Raw genomic sequence first — 19579 nt, forward strand, 5'->3', positions numbered from 1 at the left:
TAATGCATTTTGAGTGTTCTGTGACTCAGATGTTGCTAAACACTGTTCCGGGTTTGGTACCTCCTTTTGGTAATTATTTTGAACATTTGTAGTTGGGGTTCAGCGTGACAGCTCTCCACTTGGCCAGAACCTGTAGACAAAAATGTACTTTTCCGTATTTCTATAATAGTTATACTGACATGTATTTTGTATTTGTGTATTATACATTATCACTCAAGTGCATAATTTCCTGTAAGTAACTTGAAGGAAATGGATATACATATGTTTATAGAACCCAATCTGGACAGTACAACAATAATATCATATAAACCTCAAACAAATGCACATTAAAAGCCTTGAAAAAGGCAGTACAAGGCTCAGAGGAAGAATCCAAACAAGTAGAGACTCGGATACCTTTATTGATGAGATGAGAGCAAAGGGAGGCGGTGCCAACCCTCACATCAAACACCACAAGGACACTCTACACTGCCCTAGTAACTATGGTAAAGTGCAGCTTCACTACACTAATTTGTCTGCCGTCTTGAAGCCATTACAGTACGAGTTTTGTGATGTTGCCATCACGCAGCAGTTATGGCAACACCTGAAACCGTACGGGACGAGTTTTGAGATGTTGCCATCACGCAAAAGTTATGGCAACTCACAAAAATCACATCTTAAATCACTCGTAAGAAAAATATCCATATAAAAACACTCATACATTATAGAAATATATACAGTAATAACACGTTTGCGGTTGCACCGCTGACACTAATTACACTACACTGTAAGTCTTCCATTTGCTGCAATAACTTACATATATACACATAGGACAAACTGCTGACAAAATCACACAAAGTTGATTGAAACAGGGAAAATAATAGAAGCTTTCCATTCCTCGTTCCTCTTGTATAAATATATTTTTAAAAAGCAAACCTTCCATCAATACCAGAATAGCCTTTGCATGCTTCTGAGGGCCAATTATTTCTCTTGTTAAATCTACGGAAGAAAAGATTGAAAGTTAATATTTTCCCGTGCTGCATCCTGTACACTAACCGCCGTCATCTAGTGTGGGGAAACAGCTTGGATATCCACCCCCCCACCCACCCGAGGTGAATATATCCAAAGTTTGGATATATATCCAGTTTGTGATTGAAACTGGATATGGAGGAGCCGTTGTTGGAGACACGCACAGATGATTGTCATGTTTATTTCCAATCGGGTGGCCTCTGGAGGTCGCATAGTTGGTACATGGGAAGAGATCGGTGTGTGTGTGTGTGTGTGTGTGTGTGTGTGTGTGTGTGTGTGTGTGTGTGTGTGTGTGTGTGTGTGTGTGTGTGTGTGTGGGTGGGTGGGTGGGTGTGTGTGTGGGTGTGTGTGTGTGTGTGTGTGTGTGTGTGTGTGTGTGTGTGTGTGTGTGTGTGTGTGTGTGTGTGTGTGTGTGTGTGTGTGTGTGTATATATATATACAGGTCATACATATTGCAGGCTGTATGTTTGGGTTTCCTGATGAGGTGAATTACTCGAACATGTATGTAAATAGATACAAACACTACTGAAGGCTGGTTTCCTCCTCAAACACACACTTGCACACAAACACATTCTCACTCTAAGCCATCTTGCATCCACGAGTGAAACCCAATACATAAATCAGAAGAGAAAAGAAAATAGTATTGGTAGACCCAAGCGTGGAGGCCGACTGTTGAAGGTAATACCCAAGTTAATGGTCCATATCTCACACATCTCGATATTTACCTAATAATATCTTGCCTCTCAAATATTGACCTAGTAACGCGCTCAACAGGGATCAATGTGGTAGTGTTTATGGTGCGTGGTTGTTGGGGCTCTTGTACCCCCCGTGTGGTTGTTGGGGCTCTTGTACCCCCCCCCCGTGTGGTTGTTGGGGCTCTTGTACCCCCCCCCGTGTGGTTGTTGGGGCTCTTGTACCCCCCCCCCCGTGTGGTTGTTGGGGCTCTTGTACCCCCCCCCGTGTGGTTGTTGGGGCTCTTGTACCTCCCGTGTGGTTGTTGGGGCTCTTGTACCCCCCCCCGTGTGGTTGATGGGGCTCTTGTACCCCCCCCCCGTGTGGTTGTTGGGGCTCTTGTACCCCCCCCCGTGTGGTTGTTGGGGCTCTTGTACCCCCCCCCCGTGTGGTTGTTGGGGCTCTTGTACCCCCCCGTGTGGTTGTTGGGGCTCTTGTACCTCCCGTGTGGTTGTTGGGGCTCTTGTACCCCCGTGTGGTTGTTGGGGCTCTTGTACCCCCCGTGTGGTTGTTGGGGCTCTTGTACCCCCCCCCCCGTGTGGTTGTTGGGGCTCTTGTACCCCCCCCGTGTGGTTGTTGGGGCTCTTGTACCCCCCCCGTGTGGTTGTTGGGGCTCTTGTACCCCCCCCCGTGTGGTTGTTGGGGCTCTTGTACCCCCCCGTGTGGTTGTTGGGGCTCTTGTACCCCCCCCCGTGTGGTTGTTGGGGCTCTTGTACCCCCCCGTGTGGTTGTTGGGGCTCTTGTACCCCCCCCGTGTGGTTGTTGGGGCTCTTGTACCCCCCGTGTGGTTGTTGGGGCTCTTGTACCCCCCCCCCCGTGTGGTTGTTGGGGCTCTTGTACCCCCCCCCGTGTGGTTGTTGGGGCTCTTGTACCCCCCCCGTGTGGTTGTTGGGGCTCTTGTACCCCCCCGTGTGGTTGTTGGGGCTCTTGTACCCCCCCCCGTGTGGTTGTTGGGGCTCTTGTACCTCCCGTGTGGTTGTTGGGGCTCTTGTACCCCCCCCCCGTGTGGTTGTTGGGGCTCTTGTACCCCCCGTGTGGTTGTTGGGGCTCTTGTACCCCCCGTGTGGTTGTTGGGGCTCTTGTACCCCCCCCCGTGTGGTTGTTGGGGCTCTTGTACCCCCCCGTGTGGTTGTTGGGGCTCTTGTACCCCCCGTGTGGTTGTTGGGGCTCTTGTACCTCCCGTGTGGTTGTTGGGGCTCTTGTACCCCCCCCCGGGTGGTTGTTGGGGCTCTTGTACCCCCCCCGTGTGGTTGTTGGGGCTCTTGTACCCCCCCCCCGTGTGGTTGTTGGGGCTCTTGTACCCCCCGTGTGGTTGTTGGGGCTCTTGTACCCCCCCCGTGTGGTTGTTGGGGCTCTTGTACCCCCCCCCCCGTGTGGTTGTTGGGGCTCTTGTACCTCCCGTGTGGTTGTTGGGGCTCTTGTACCCCCCCCCCCGTGTGGTTGTTGGGGCTCTTGTACCCCCCCCGTGTGGTTGTTGGGGCTCTTGTACCCCCCGTGTGGTTGTTGGGGCTCTTGTACCTCCCGTGTGGTTGTTGGGGCTCTTGTACCCCCCGTGTGGTTGTTGGGGCTCTTGTACCCCCCCGTGTGGTTGTTGGGGCTCTTGTACCCCCCCCCCCCGTGTGGTTGTTGGGGCTCTTGTACCCCCCGTGTGGTTGTTGGGGCTCTTGTACCCCCCCCCCGTGTGGTTGTTGGGGCTCTTGTACCCCCCCCCCGTGTGGTTGTTGGGGCTCTTGTACCCCCCCCCCCCGTGTGGTTGTTGGGGCTCTTGTACCCCCCCCCCGTGTGGTTGTTGGGGCTCTTGTACCCCCCGTGTGGTTGTTGGGGCTCTTGTACCCCCCCCCGTGTGGTTGTTGGGGCTCTTGTACCTCCCGTGTGGTTGTTGGGGCTCTTGTACCCCCCCCCCGTGTGGTTGTTGGGGCTCTTGTACCCCCCCCGTGTGGTTGTTGGGGCTCTTGTACCCCCCGTGTGGTTGTTGGGGCTCTTGTACCCACCCCCCCGTGTGGTTGTTGGGGCTCTTGTACCCCCCCGTGTGGTTGTTGGGGCTCTTGTACCCCCCCCCGTGTGGTTGTTGGGGCTCTTGTACCCCCCCCCGTGTGGTTGTTGGGGCTCTTGTACCCCCCGTGTGGTTGTTGGGGCTCTTGTACCCCTCCGTGTGGTTGTTGGGGCTCTTGTACCCCCCCCCCCCCGTGTGGTTGTTGGGGCTCACTGACTCTTGTACCTCATGAACCTGACCACCTGCCGACACTACTAGAAGCATCCAGTGTTCTTGCAAGTCTGTGTTCGATCCCCGATGGTTGAAGTGATTTGGGCAATGTTCCTTCATCTCGTAGTCATATCTCGGCTCTTTGTTGATATATCTCATCTCCCTATCATTATATACCCGCTCCCTGTCCATATATCCCTGATCCTTAATTGTCCTCATAGCCCAGTTCCCGGTCCTCATATCCCAGCTGCCTGTCCTCATATCCCAGCTGCCTGTCCTCATATCCCAGCTGCCTGTCCTCATATCCCAGCTGCCTGGCCTCATATCCCAGATGCCTGTCCTCATATCCCTGCCTCCTGGCCTCATATCCCAGCTGCCTGGCCTTATATCCCAGCTGCCTGGCCTCGTATCCCAGCTGCCTGTCCTCATATCCCAGCTGCCTGTCCTCATATCCTAGCTGCCTGTCCTCATATCCCAGCTGCCTGGCCTCATATCCCAGCTGCCTGGCCTCATATCCCAGCTGCCTGGCCTCATATCCTAGCTGCCTGGCCTCATATCCTAGCTGCCTGGCCTCATATCCCAGCTGCCTGGCCTCATATCCCAGCTGCCTGGCCTCATATCCCAGCTGCCTGGCCTCATATCCTAGCTGCCTGGCCTCATATCCTAGCTGCCTGGCCTCATATCCTAGCTGCCTGGCCTCATATCCTAGCTGCCTGGCCTCATATCCCAGCTGCCTGGCCTCATATCCCAGCTGCCTGTCCTCATATCCCAGCTGCCTGGCCTCATATCCTAGATGCCTGTCCTCATATCCCTGCCTCCTGGCCTCATATCCCAGCTGCCTGGCCTTATATCCCAGCTGCCTGGCCTCGTATCCCAGCTGCCTGTCCTCATATCCCAGCTGCCTGTCCTCATATCCTAGCTGCCTGTCCTCATATCCCAGCTGCCTGGCCTCATATCCCAGCTGCCTGGCCTCATATCCCAGCTGCCTGGCCTCATATCCTAGCTGCCTGGCCTCATATCCTAGCTGCCTGGCCTCATATCCCAGCTGCCTGGCCTCATATCCCAGCTGCCTGGCCTCATATCCCAGCTGCCTGGCCTCATATCCTAGCTGCCTGGCCTCATATCCTAGCTGCCTGGCCTCATATCCTAGCTGCCTGGCCTCATATCCTAGCTGCCTGGCCTCATATCCCAGCTGCCTGGCCTCATATCCCAGCTGCCTGGCCTCATATTCCAGCTGCCTGGCCTCATATCCCAGCTGCCTGGCCTCATATCCCAGCTGCCTGGCCTCATATCCCAGCTGCCTGGCCTCATATCCTAGCTGCCTGGCCTCATATCCTAGCTGCCTGGCCTCATATCCTAGCTGCCTGGCCTCATATCCCAGCTGCCTGTCCTCATATCCCAGCTGCCTGTCCTCATATCCCAGCTGCCTGGCCTCATATCCTAGCTGCCTGGCCTCATATCCTAGCTGCCTGGCCTCGTATCCTAGCTGCCTGGCCTCGTATCCTAGCTGCCTGGCCTCATATCCCAGCTGCCTGGCCTCATATCCCAGTTGCCTGTCCTCATATCCCAGCTGCCTGTCCTCATATCCCAGCTGCCTGGCCTCATATCCCAGCTGCCTGGCCTCATATCCCAGCTGCCTGGCCTCATATCCTAGCTGCCTGGCCTCATATCCTAGCTGCCTGGCCTCATATCCTAGCTGCCTGGCCTCATATCCTAGCTGCCTGGCCTCATATCCCAGCTGCCTGTCCTCATATCCCAGCTGCCTGTCCTCATATCCCAGCTGCCTGGCCTCATATCCTAGCTGCCTGGCCTCATATCCTAGCTGCCTGGACTCATATCCCAGCTGCCTGGCCTCATATCCCAGCTGCCTGTCCTCATATCTCAGCTGCCTGTCCTCATATCCCAGCTGCCTGGCCTCATATCCCAGCTGCCTGTCCTCATATCCCAGCTGCCTGGCCTCATATCCTAGCTGCCTGGCCTCATATCCTAGCTGCCTGGCCTCATATCCCAGCTGCCTGGCCTCATATCCCAGCTGCCTGTCCTCATATCCCAGCTGCCTGGCCTCATATCCTAGCTGCCTGGCCTCATATCCTAGCTGCCTGGCCTCATATCCCAGCTGTCTGTCCTCATATCCCAGCTGCCTGTCCTCATATCCCTTTCAAGTGATATATTGTCATTCTGACTTAACGAGTTATCTTGATAACTGCCTCACCTAACCCTTTCCCCATAACCCCCTCCCTTAACCCCCCCACCTTCCCTCCCCTCTCCCATCACTCCCTAGCCCCTCACCACCTCCCATCTCCAAGAGCCACAGCCCTTCCCATCACCTCCCGTTCCTCCATGGCCCAAATCCTTATCCTGACCCCTTCCAAGTGCTATATAGTCGTAATGGCGACTGATGCATTATGGGGGAATAGGGGTATGCAATATCCCTCATTGGTGGGTTATACCTTCATAGTTGTGGTGATAGTGATGCTGATAGTGAGATAGGATTCACGTGGAAACTATTAGAGGGACTGTTTCTCGAATCTGTGAATTGAAATAACACCACATGAGACCAGGAGGCATGGCAGGATGTGCAGAATATCCCTAGCTGAAAAGCAGAGGTGCAGTAGGTACGCAGAGAGCGCTATCAACGTCAAAGGCCCGAGACTGTTCGCAACCCGTCCTCGTAAAAATAACGTCACATTTGGCCCGTATGCGCACTATGGCCAAATTTGGACGTAATTTGAAATGAAATCGACTCACAAAAGTGACGTACTGTCCCGTTTTCTGTTTGAGACGTCCGGCTTACTCGGTAAGGTTAGAAATAGAAACTTTCAATTGACGTTTTTCATAACGTTTTGAAACTTTGAGAATTTCCTGCCCACCTAACCTATCAGAGGACCCTTAACTTACTGTTGTTGAAAAAAAAATCCAAAATATATTTTCATTTTTTTCATTTTCAAATTACGTCCACTTTCGGCCATACGGGTAAACGGCCAAAAGCGACGTTATTTTTAAGAGGACAGGTTGGTGCAGTTTCCACTACACATAACGGACATAACTGGCCGATCCCTCACAGTGTTCAAGAGAGAACGCGATAAAAACCTCCAAAGGATACCTGATCAACCAGGCTGTGAGTCATACGTCAGGCTGCGAGCAGCGTCCAACAGCCTGGTTGACCAGACGACCAACAGCTGCCAAAAAGCAGCAGATGGTTATGGTGATTGTGATAATAGTTATGGTGAATGAAGGTGATATCTTAGATATCTCTGATGTTAACCTCTGTTGGTATAAGGTGTATTAAGCACACACACACACACACACACACACACACACACACACACACACACACACACACACACACACACACACACACACACACACACACACACACACACACACCTTTACGGGGGCTTCGCGGCTGAGTAGACAGCGCTCAGGGGACGTAGTCCTAAGAGACCGGGTTTTATTCCCGGCGGAAGCGAAAACAAATGGCCAGAGTTTCTTTCACCCTGATCCTTCTATTCACCTAGCTGTAAATAGATACCTGGGAGGTAGACAGCTGCTATGTGCTGCTTTCTGGGGGAAGTGTTTGTGTGTGCGTGTATTAGAAATATATGTAGTAGATATAATAGAGGAAAAATAGATTAGTGAGAAAGGCGGGGTCCAAGAGCTAATAGCTCGATTCTGCAGACACAAATAGTAAATATAAATAGTAAATACTCACAAGAGGTCATAGATTAAAGCTAAAGAAACGAAGGTGCCGAAGAAACATTAGAAAGATTACTTTTGCAGAGTTGTAGACGGTTGTAACAAGTTAAGTGAGAAGGTGGTGGAGGCCAAGACCGTCAGTAGTTTCAAAGCGTTATACGACAAAGAGTGCTGGGAAGACGGGACACCACGAGCGTAGCTCTCATCCTATAACCACACGTAAGTAAATACACTCGCACAAACACAAGTTTCTGTGCCCGTGTTTTACAATAGACACAGAAACTGATGCTGAACAATACCTTCCCAGGGCTGCGTCACTCTATCCCCCTGACTAATGCACTCGGTGTGTTTTCTGTGTCTTTCCTCCGTTACAGTGCAAGACTTAATTAAACATAGCTTAGGTTCACAGCATTTTGTGTTCTCTTCTCTCTGTTCGAATTAGGAGCATTTGCATGCCATGAGTGAAGAGGAAATGGGGAGGGTTAGTAAAGGGGGGGAGAGAGAGAGAGAGAGAGAGAGAGAGAGAGAGAGAGAGAGAGAGAGAGAGAGAGAGAGAGAGAGAGAGAGAGAGAGAGAGAGAGAGAGAGAGAGAGAGAGAGAGAGAGAGAGAGAGAGAGAGAGAGAGAGAGAGAGAGAGAGAGAGAGCGCGCGTTATAAGAAATAATAAGTCGATTATATCCTAATATACTATACCTATTTAGCACCAATTTGAATCCCTGTTCCAAGTACGACTATTCCCGATAGAGTATTTCTATCTCTCCACTTTGATCAGTCGTAAATGTTACATTTTCCAGGTTTATAAACAAAAATACAATCGCTCACATCCACACATTAAGTATTATGGTATACAAGTATGTCTTGGAACACTTATTACCAATGATATGCTTCAGTATCCCCTCAAGAAGTTTGTCTTGAAGAATGTACCAGTACAATAGTGCCTGAACGAGCTTGTTCACGGTTCCCTACGAGTCTCTTCTGACGACAGTTCAAGACCCTTGTATACGAGATCATTTGTATATTCAAAGTCTTCGTAAAATGTAATTCAACTATCTATCAGCTAAAGTCACTACAAACGTAAACAAAACCGGGACAAGCTTTATTGATCCTTAACGCAACTATTTACGAAACCTGTAGATCATTCCTTACTCATGGCAGCTTTATTTACAGTTATAAAACAGTTTCCAGCTTTGAAACTTCACAATCCAAGGCTATTATTGTCATATACAACCTCGTAGTGCTTTTAGGCTCATATAACCTGTTGAATAAATGTAAACAAAGCAGCCATGATTGAGGTGAGATGTAGAGGTTTCGTTACCGGTTGGGTAGATACTTGATCCGTCTTGGCCCAGATAGTTTGGTTGTTAAGACAGTATACTTTCAAGATGCTTGACACAGGTTTTTTTTTTCTAAGTGGTCACAGCCATAGTTAGCTGTGTGTCCACTGGGATCACACACATACATGCATTGCTAGTGGGCACTGCAATCACTGCTGGGTTTATTTCCAGTCACTGCGTCACTGATGGGTTTGTTCATCCCCAGCCACTGCATCACTGCTGGGTTTATTCACCCAGTCACTGCATCACTGCTGGGTTTATTCACCCAGTCACTGCATCACTGCTGGGTTTATTCACCCAGTCACTGCATCACTGCTGGGTTTGTTCACCCAGTCACTGCATCACTGCTGGGCTTGTTTATCCCCAGCCACTGCATCACTGCTGGGTTTATTCACCCAGTCACTGCATCACTGCTGGGTTTATTCACCCAGTCACTGCATCACTGCTGGGTTTATTCACCCAGTCACTGCATCACTGCTGGGCTTGTTCATCTCCAGTCACTGCATCACTGCTGGGTTTGTTCATCCCCAACCACTACATCACTGCAGGTTTTTGTTTACATGTAAAAGATAAGATGTTTTACATGTTTGTTTACATGTTAAAACTCGCCTCAAGGTTCCTGAGCCCAGAGACCTGGCCCGTGGTTCTCAAGGGTCTCTGTTTATAGTGGTGTGTCGGTGAGGTTTCCACTTGAACCTTACAGGTGCGGCGGCTGAAGACATCGCTTATAGCAGCGGAAGCTGTTCAACTTTGCAATCTGGTTTTCATGTGCAGCTTTCAATATGATAAGAGGCAGTTACAAGCCATTCCTAACGCACTAATGACCGTTACTGATGGTTAATGACCGCATTATTCAGCACTATTGACCGTTACTGACCGCTAATGACCGCATTATTCAGCACTAATGACCGTTAATGACCGCATTATTCAGCAGTAATGACCGTTACTGACCGTTAATGACCGCATTATTCAGTACTAATGACCGTTACTGACCGTTAATGACCGCATTATTCAGCACTAATGACCGTTACTGGCGATGGCTGCTGTTACTGTCTCTCCAGTAACGTCAAGAGTTATAGACGGGTGAGCTAGACGGAGCTTTCCTTGTGAAGGTGGATGAGAGGCCCCGTAGGAAGAGCATAGACCTCCTCTCTGGTGATGTACTCTGGACTCTTGATCAAGTACTCTGGAGTTTTGGCCAGGTACTCTTGGTCCTTGGCCAGGTAGTCCGGGTTGAGGGCTACTGTAGAGGAAGAGGCCCGCGAGGACCTGGAGGAGGTGGTCTTGGAGGTACAGATGGAGGAGGGCGTGGAGCACCTCCCTAGGGAGTCTACGGAGGCCAGGGGCGCCATTCTCTCCCGCAGGAGGACGTCCGTCTCCAGCGCGCCCACGCCAGACTGTCAGAGGGAAGATATTAGAGGTGTGAGTTGCTAGATGTGTTGGTAAATGTATCTTGCTGTAAGCTTTAGCGTGTCGTATGACAGATAACATTTGTGTGTGTGTGTGTGTGTGTGTGTGTGTGTGTGTGTGTGTGTGTGTGTGTGTGTGTGTGTGTGTGTGTGTGTGTGTGTGTGTGTGTGTGTACTCACCTAGTTGTACTCACCTAGTTGTGTCTGCAGGATCGAGCATTGACTCTTGGATCCCGCCTTTCGAGCATCGGTTGTTTACAGCAAGTGTGTGTGTGTGTGTGTGTGTGTGTGTGTGTGTGTGTGTGTGTGTGTGTGTGTGTGTGTGTGTGTGTGTGTGTGTGTGTTACATATGTATAATCTAGTTTCTGAACTTTTAAATAAACTAAGATAATTCTACATATAGGTCTTCAATCTAAGGCTTGAGTTTTCAACCCGTGCCCCCTTGTGGGTATGGGAACCAAATAATTGGGGCATGGTACTTGATCTATACACTATACTGATCTATACACTGCCCGAAACGCTGCGCGTACTAGTGGCTTTACAAGAATGTAATTACTATGCTATGTATCCTCACAATCCCAATGTACCTTCTTGTATATATATAAATAAATAAATAAATAAATAAATAAATAAATAAATAAATAAATATTAAAAAAGCTAGAATAATCAGAGTTACCAATACTCAAAAAAAGTTTATTCAGGTAAAGTACATACAAGGGGTGATACAAATATTGCTGAAATTATAGATAGAGCTAGTACATCCAATGCCTAAAGCCACTATTACGCAAAGCGTTTCGGGCAGCTAATAAAATCATGATGATATTCCAAATCTTCACCAGTCGCATTAGGTACCAGTATGACTTCAATGGATGTCAAGCTATTGACATCATTTGAGGTCATACTGGAACCTAATATGAGTCGTGATGATTTGGAATATCAGCTAAAGGGGGGGGGGGGGGTTATGGGTCCATATTGGGTGACCCAATTTGGGTCTGTAATCGTAATGACTTGACTCAATAGGTTACCCAATATATACCCAATTCCCCTTCACCTGATATTTTAAATCATTGCTAGTTCTATTAAGTCCTATTAGGTAGCAATATGACCGTAAATGGCTAGGTTTTCGCCTGGTCTAGGGAAATATTAATGTTGACAGAGCTCAATGTATCTAGGACAAAAATTCCTACCTGGACAAATATACTAATCAAATCTCAAGAAGGGAAAAAACCCAGCAGATATCGGGAATAATTAAAGACAGATCTTCGTACTTAAGGGAAAAATCCCCAAAGGGGAAAAAATATATTTTTGAACATTTGAAGATATGAATCAGAAGGCACCGAAGAAAAAAAAAATATCGATCAGGTCACGATTCTTGGGAGAAAAACTACAGGAAAGTGGCAGGTCAATACTCACGTTGTTAAGGATAGTTGAGGCGTTGATGTAGAAGCTGCCCGCGACGCCATCTGCAGGAGACGTCATCAACTCCTCCTTCTCACATTCTGATGGGCAGGAGAAGGAGTTAGAGGGAATGAGAAGCACTGAGAATGAGAAACACTGACAATGAGAAACACTGACAATGAGAAACGACGGGAGCCGGTCGGCCGAGCGGACAGCACGCTGGACTTGTGATCCTGTGGTCCTGGGTTCGATCCCAGGCGCCGGCGAGAAAACAATGGGCAGAGTTTCTTTCACCCTATGCCCCTGTTACCTAGCAGTAAAATAGGTACCTGGGTGTTAGTCAGCTGTCACGGGCTGCTTCCTGGGGGTGGAGGCCTGGTCAAGGACCGGGCCGCGGGGACACTAAAAAGCCCCGAAATCATCTCAAGATAACGTCAAGATAACCTGACAATGAGAAACACTGACAATGAGAAACACAAAGAATGAGAAACACTGAGAATGAGAAACAGAGAATGAGAAACACTGAGACTGAGAAATATTGAGAATGAGCAACACTGGGAATGAGAAACACTGAGAATGAGAAACACAAAGAATGAGAAACACTGAGAATGAGAAACAGAGAATGAGAAACACTGAGAACTGAGAGACACTGAGAATGAGAGACACTGTGAATGAGAAACACTGAGAATGAGAAACACTGAGAATGAGAAACACTGAGAATGAGAAACACTGAGAATGAGAAACACAGAGAATGAGAAACAGAGAGAATGAGAAACAGAGAGAATGAGAAACACTGAGAATGAGAGACACTGAGAATGAGAGACACTGAGAATGAGAAACACTGAGAATGAGAAACACTGAGAATGAGAAACACTGAGAATGAGAAACAGAGAATGAGAAACACTGAGACTGAGAAACACTGAGACTGAGAACCACTGAGAATGAGCGGGAGCGGGTATCAGTAATGCGAGAGACGAAAGGGAACATGTAGACGGGTCAATATGAAACAGCTCGACAACAGGTTCTCATTTCCTGTCATTTGAGACACAAAATGTCGTCTAGTTCCTAAAACCGGGTTTGGAATTTGACACAAACTTTACACTGTAACAACACACACACTTTTATCTGTCAAAACTTGACTCCATTGACAGGTAAAGTGAATAGTTTGGAATGATAGTGAGTGCATACAGGTGTGAATATGATTATAGACAGGTAACACGGGTAGACGGATAACTACAGTAGACAGATAAAACGAGTAAAAAATGGGTAGATAAGTGACGGTTAACCTCTATATGCAGAGATATGAGACAGTACTCCTGTACACAGGTAGACTGAGATAAGAAACAACACGTGTAAACATACGGTAGACAGAGCTACAGTACCTCTATTAACACAGACGATAGTGTGGACATCACAGGTATCGTGGATGTCGTTGAGAGGTCCAGCGTAGAGGATCTTGGCGTTGGTCTTACTGCGCCTCTGTCGCTTGGCTAGGATGACGACCAGGCCGGCGCAGGCCGACACCGCCGCCACCACGCCCACCAGCAGCACCAGGAAGGGCGTGATGGTGAGCAGGGCGGTATGGGCGTGGGGGGACACCACCTTGTCGGCGGAGGCGGCCGACGCGGTGTAGGTGATGGTGAAGGGCGGGCTCGACCCCCGGGAGTTGGCCGCCGTGACAGTGAGCATGTATTCCACACCCACCTTCAGTCTGTGTCACAGTGATGGGTGTATTAACTCTTAGTATTGACGAACTCTCACTCTCACTCTCATTCGGTAACTACACACACACACACACACACACACACACACACACACACACACACACACACAGTATTAAACACAAATGGACAATTGTGATATCATTACCAAGGACAATGATGGGGGAGAGAAAGCACCCGAGGTACTAAACAAATGTCTGCAAGATTGCCTACCGACTAGTTGCACGATGTCAATTAAGTGAAATAACTTTAAAATGATAAACATTATAACCTAGTATATCACAGTATACACACAATGTCTTGCTGGCAGCTGTGGCTGTCAAATGAATGGAGAAACTAGTTAAAAGAATATGTTAGTATGTCGTCTACACGGGGTTATACTAGAGTATGTCACCTACCTTGAGGCTACCTTGAGGTGCTTCCGGGGCTTAGTGTCCCCGCGGCCCGGTCGTCGACCAGGCCTCCTGGTTGCTGGACTGATCAACAAGGCTGTTAGACGCGGCTGCTCGCAGCCTGACGTATGAGTCACAGCCTGGTTGATCAGGTATCCTTTGGAGGTGCTTATCCAGTTCTCTCTTGAACACTGTGAGGGGTTTGCCAGTTATGCCCCTTATGTGTAGTGGAAGCGTGTTGAACAGTCTCGGGCCTCTGATGTTGATAGAGTTCTCTCTCAGAGTACCTGTTGCACCTCTGCTTTTCAACGGGGGTATTCTGCACATCCTGCCATGTCTTCTGGTCTCATGTGGTGTTATTTCTGTGTGCAGGTTTGGGACCAGCCCCTCAATTATTTTCCACGTGTAAATTATTATGTATCTCTCCCGCCTGCGCTCAAGGGAGTACAGATTTAGGCTCTTTAGTCGGTCCCAGTAATTTAGATGTTTTACTGAGTGGATTCTAGCAGTAAAGGATCTCTGCACGCTCTCTAGGTCAGCAATTTCTCCAGCTTTGAAAGGGGCTGTCATTGTGCAGCAGTACTCCACTCTAGATAACACAAGCGTTTTGAAAAGTATCATCATCGGTATAGCATCTCTAGTGTGAAAAGTTCTTGTTATCCAACCTGTCATTTTTCTTGCAGTTGTGACGGCTACTTTATTGTGTTCTTTAAAGGTAAGGTCTTCCGACATGAGTACACCCAGGTCCTTTACATTGCCTTTTCGTTCTATGTTATGATTTGCCTGCGTTTTGAACGTGGTTCCTGTTTTTATGTTTTCAATTTTTCCGTAGCGCATGAGCTGAAACTTATCCTCGTTGAATACCATATTATTTTCTGTAGCCCATAGAAAGACCTGATCAACATCTGATTGGAGGTTTGCCGTGTCCTCTATGTTGCCAACTCTCATGAAAATCCTAGTGTCATCTGCAAAGGATAATACAGTGCTATAGGTTGTGTTCTGGTCTATGTCCGATATGAGGATGAGAAAAAGTACTGGAGCAAGCACAGTACCCTGGGGGACTGAGCTCTTCACGGTTGATGGGCTGGATTTTATTTTGTTGACTATTACACATTGGGTTCTGTCAGTCAGGAAATTGTAGATCCATCTGCCTATTTTCCCGGTAATTCCTTTTGAACGCATTTTATGTGCAATAACACCATGGTCACATTTATCAAAAGCTTTTGCGAAATCTGTGTAAATTACATCAGCGTTTTGTTTGTCTTCCATAGCATCTAATGCCATATCATAGTGGTCCAGCAACTGCGACAGGCAAGAGCGCCCTGTTCTGAAACCATGTTGTCCGGGGTTATGGAGATGCTGTGATTCCATGTATTTTGTGATCTTACTTCTTAGCACTCTCTCAAAAATTTTTATGATGTGCGATGTTAGTGCTATCGGTCTGTAATTTTTTGCCTCTGCCTTATTTCCTCCTTTATGGAGTGGTGCTATCTCTGCTGTTTTTAGTATGTCAGGGATAACGCCAGTATCTAGGCTTTGTCTCCACAGAATGTGGAGGGCCTGCGATAGTGTTTTTTTACAGTTCTTGATGAATATGTAGTTCCAAGAATCCGGGCCTGGTGCAGAGTGCATAGGCATACTGTTTATGGCTTCTTCAAAATCTAGTGGGGATAGGGCGACGTCTGATATGTGATTTGATGTTGGTATCATATCCATGAAAAATTCATTTGGGTTATCAATCTTTAGTGCATTTAATGGCTCACTGAAAACAGAGTCGTACTGCTTCCTCAGTAACTCGCTCATTTCTTTGTTGTCATCTGTGAAAGTTCCATCTCCCTTTCGCAGGGGCCCGATACTAGATGTGGTTTTTGATCTTGATTTTGCATAGGAGAAAAAATATTTCGGATTTCTCTCTATTTCACTGATGGCCTTTTGCTCTCTTTGCCTCTCCTGGGTTTTGTATGATTCTTGTAGCTTGAGTTCAATTGTTTCTATTTCTCTACCTAACCTTCTTCGCCGTTCTTGAGATAGGGTGCGACTCTCAAGTTGTTCCGCGATTCGTTTTCTTCGCCTATATAAGGAACGACGTTCCCGTTCCAATCTGCATCTCTTTCTCTTTTTTCTTAGGGGTATGCGGTTTGAACATATTTCTAGTGCTACTGAGCTTATTTTTTCCAGGCACCGGTTCAGGTTTGCATTTCCTAGCTGTTCTTCCCAGTTTATTTCTGTGAAGTCCTGGTTTATTTGCTCCCAGTTTATCCGTTTATTATTGAAGTTGAATTTGCTGAAATCTCCTCCACCGGGAATCTGGACTGGTTTTGGAGGTCCATTCCCCATGGTTGTCAGTACCTCAATTAAGTTGTGATCTGAGTAACAGGTATTTGTAATCATTATGTTCCCGATCAACTCATCATTATTAGTGAAAATGAGGTCCAGCGTGTTCTCCTTCCTAGTTGGTTCTACTATTTGCTGGTTTAAGGCAAACCTATCGCACATCCGTAGCAGGTCATTTGCATGTGCCTGTTCATTTAGGCTACTTCCTGGTATTCTTTCTGATATTACTGTATTAGCCAGGTGCTTCCATTTCAGGTGCCGTAGGTTGAAGTCCCCAAGCAGGATGATGTTCGGAGCTGGATTTGTGAGGTTTTCCAAGCAGTGCTCTATTTTCATTAGTTGGTCTTTAAACTGCTGAGGGTTTGCCTCCGGTGACTTATATACAAGGACAACAACTACATTTAGGATCTCTATTTTGACTATCAGCACTTTCACCATATCATTTGAGGTGTTTAGCAGCTCAGTACAGATGAGTGTGTCTTTGATGTAGAGGCTGACCCCACCCTGAAGCCGGTGTTTCCTATCACATCTGAAGAGATTGTATTCTGGGATCCATATTTCACCATCAAGGTAGTCCTTTGTGTGAGTTTCCGTTAGGGCTGCAAACACTGCATTTGCCTCATGAAGGAGACCATCTATAAAATGAACTTTGTTGGATTTGCGTGTTTTTATACCCTGGATGTTGGCAAATATAAATGATGTTATCGTGTTAGTGGAAGTGCTGGATGCTTTAATTGGTGTTAATATCTGAGGCTCTGGTAAGGAGGCCACTGTGTTTGCGTCCTCTCTAGCATTTGACCGAGTTGGTGGTAGAGTCTGGTCATTTTTAGCCATTCTTCTCCTCCTCCTCTTGCTAAAAAATTATCCCGGTTGATGGAGTAGTGGCTGTTTTCATAGTGGTAGTCTGTCGGTTTTATTCGCCTGGTACCTCTTATATGAAAAGCTGGGCATTCAGCATTGAAGCACTCTTTCCTGTCCAAAGAGTTCTTGCAAATTTCTGGGTGAAAGAATTCACAGCTTTTGGTACATTTACCTGTATTGAGGAGGTTTCTGCACTTTCTAGGGTGATTGTGTGTACATGTTCCATTTATTCTTCCCGATTCCCCATGCTTACAGGTAGCCCATCTGTAATACCAACAGATTTTGGGGCCTTGTTTTGTTTGTTTCCCTCTGCCATGGGGTTATATGGGGTTAACCCCATGGCAGAGGGGTTACCAACCTACATGGGGTTATACTAGAGTATGTCACCTACACGGGGTTATACTAGAGTATGTCACCTACACGGGGTTATACTACAGTATGTCACCTACACGAGATTATACTAGAGTATGTCACCTACACGGGGTTATACTAGAGTATGTCACCTACACGAGGTTATACTAGAGTATGTCACCTACACGAGGTTATACTAGAGTATGTCACCTACACGGGGTTATACTAGAGTATGTCACTTACACGGGGTTATACTAGAGTATGTCACCTACACGAGATTATACTAGAGTATGTCACCTACACGAGATTATACTAGAGTATGTCACCTACACGGGGTTATACTAGAGTATGTCACCTACACGGGGTTATACTAGAGTATGTCACCTACACGAGGTTATACTAGAGTATGTCACCTACACGAGGTTATACTAGAGTATGTCACCTACACGGGGTTATACTAGAGTATGTCACCTACACGAGGTTATACTAGAGTATGTCACCTACACGGGGTTATACTAGAGTATGTCACCTACACGAGAGACAGAGTATACCACCAACACAAGACCAATAGTAAAGTATACTATGCTAAGTATTCAAAAATAAACCATTGAAAAGCTGCAATAAATGAAAAAAATATAACCAATTGGCAGGGCCCAAGAGCTGAAGCTCGAGCATTACAAATGTACCAATAAATATACCTGTTGGAAATGTACTAATGTGCTCAGTGTAATTGTTTAAACATTATACATAAACTGGTCAGCAAAATGATTGTATATATGTTCTAAGCACCAATGAATTAGCAGATCCACCCAATACAGTGTGATCCACACAGTACAGTGTGATCCACCCAATACAGTGTGATCCACACAGTACAGTGTGATCCACACAGTACAGTGTGATCCACCCAATACAGTGTGATCCACCCAATACAGTGTGATCCACCCAATACAGTGTGATCCACCCAATACAGTGTGATCCACCCAATACAGTGTGATCCACCCAATACAGTGTGATCCACCCAATACAGTGTGATCCACACAGTACAGTGTGATCCACCCAATACAGTGTGATCCACCCAATACAGTGTGATCCACACAGTACAGTGTGATCCACCCAATACAGTGTGATCCACCCAATACAGTGTGATCCACCCAATACAGTGTGATCCACCCAATACAGTGTGATCCACACAGTACAGTGTGATCCACCCAATACAGTGTGATCCACCCAATACAGTGTGATCCACCCAATACAGTGTGATCCACCCAATACAGTGTGATCCACACAGTACAGTGTGATCCACCCAATACAGTGTGATCCACCCAATACAGTGTGATCCACCCAATACAGTGTGATCCATCCAATACAGTGTGATCCACCCAATACAGTGTGATCCACCCAATACAGTGTGATCCACCCAATACAGTATGATCCACACAGTACAGTGTGATCCACACAGTACAGTGTGATCCACACAGTACAGTGTGATCCACCCAATACAGTGTGATCCACACAGTACAGTGTGATCCACACAGTACAGTGTGATCCACACAGTACAGTGTGATCCACCCAATACAGTGTGATCCACACAGTACAGTGTGATCCACCCAATACAGTGTGATCCACACAGTACAGTGTGATCCACCCAGTACAGTGTGATCCACACAGCACAGTGTGATCCACACAGTACAGTGTGATCCACCCAATACAGTGTGATCCACCCAATACAGTGTGATCCACACAGTACAGTGTGATCCACACAGTACAGTGTGATCCACCCAATACAGTGTGATCCACACAGTACAGTGTGATCCACACAGTACAGTGTGATCCACACAGTACAGTATGATCCACCCAATACAGTGTGATCCACACAGCACAGTGTTATCCACACAGTACAGTGTGATCCACACAGTACAGTATGATCCACCCAATACAGTGTGATCCACACAGTACAGTGTTATCCACACAGTACAGTGTGATCCACACAGTACAGTATGATCCACCCAATACAGTGTGATCCACACAGCACAGTGTTATCCACACAGTACAGTGTGATCCACACAGTACAGTATGATCCACCCAATACAGTGTGATCCACACAGCACAGTGTTATCCACACAATACAGTGTGATCCACACAG

The 19579-nt window shown here is 47.4% G+C and overlaps 1 protein-coding gene across 1 annotated transcript in view; it reads right to left on the reverse strand.

The window, feature by feature from the left end:
* Positions 1-7223: 7223 nt before the first annotated feature.
* LOC123759587 (protein turtle homolog A) overlaps positions 7224-19579 on the reverse strand; it is a 67968-nt gene continuing 55612 nt past the window's right edge. The window contains exons 12-14 of the mRNA XM_069317313.1: positions 13160-13488; positions 11793-11878; positions 7224-10367 (exon numbers count right to left, since the gene is read on the reverse strand). Coding sequence (XP_069173414.1) covers positions 10059-10367; positions 11793-11878; positions 13160-13488 — 724 coding nt within the window. The 3' untranslated portion in view covers positions 7224-10058. The remainder of the gene's footprint in view (positions 10368-11792; positions 11879-13159; positions 13489-19579) is intronic.

This window comes from Procambarus clarkii, chromosome 8 (genome assembly GCF_040958095.1).
Source record: "Procambarus clarkii isolate CNS0578487 chromosome 8, FALCON_Pclarkii_2.0, whole genome shotgun sequence".
NCBI lineage: Eukaryota > Metazoa > Arthropoda > Malacostraca > Decapoda > Cambaridae > Procambarus > Procambarus clarkii.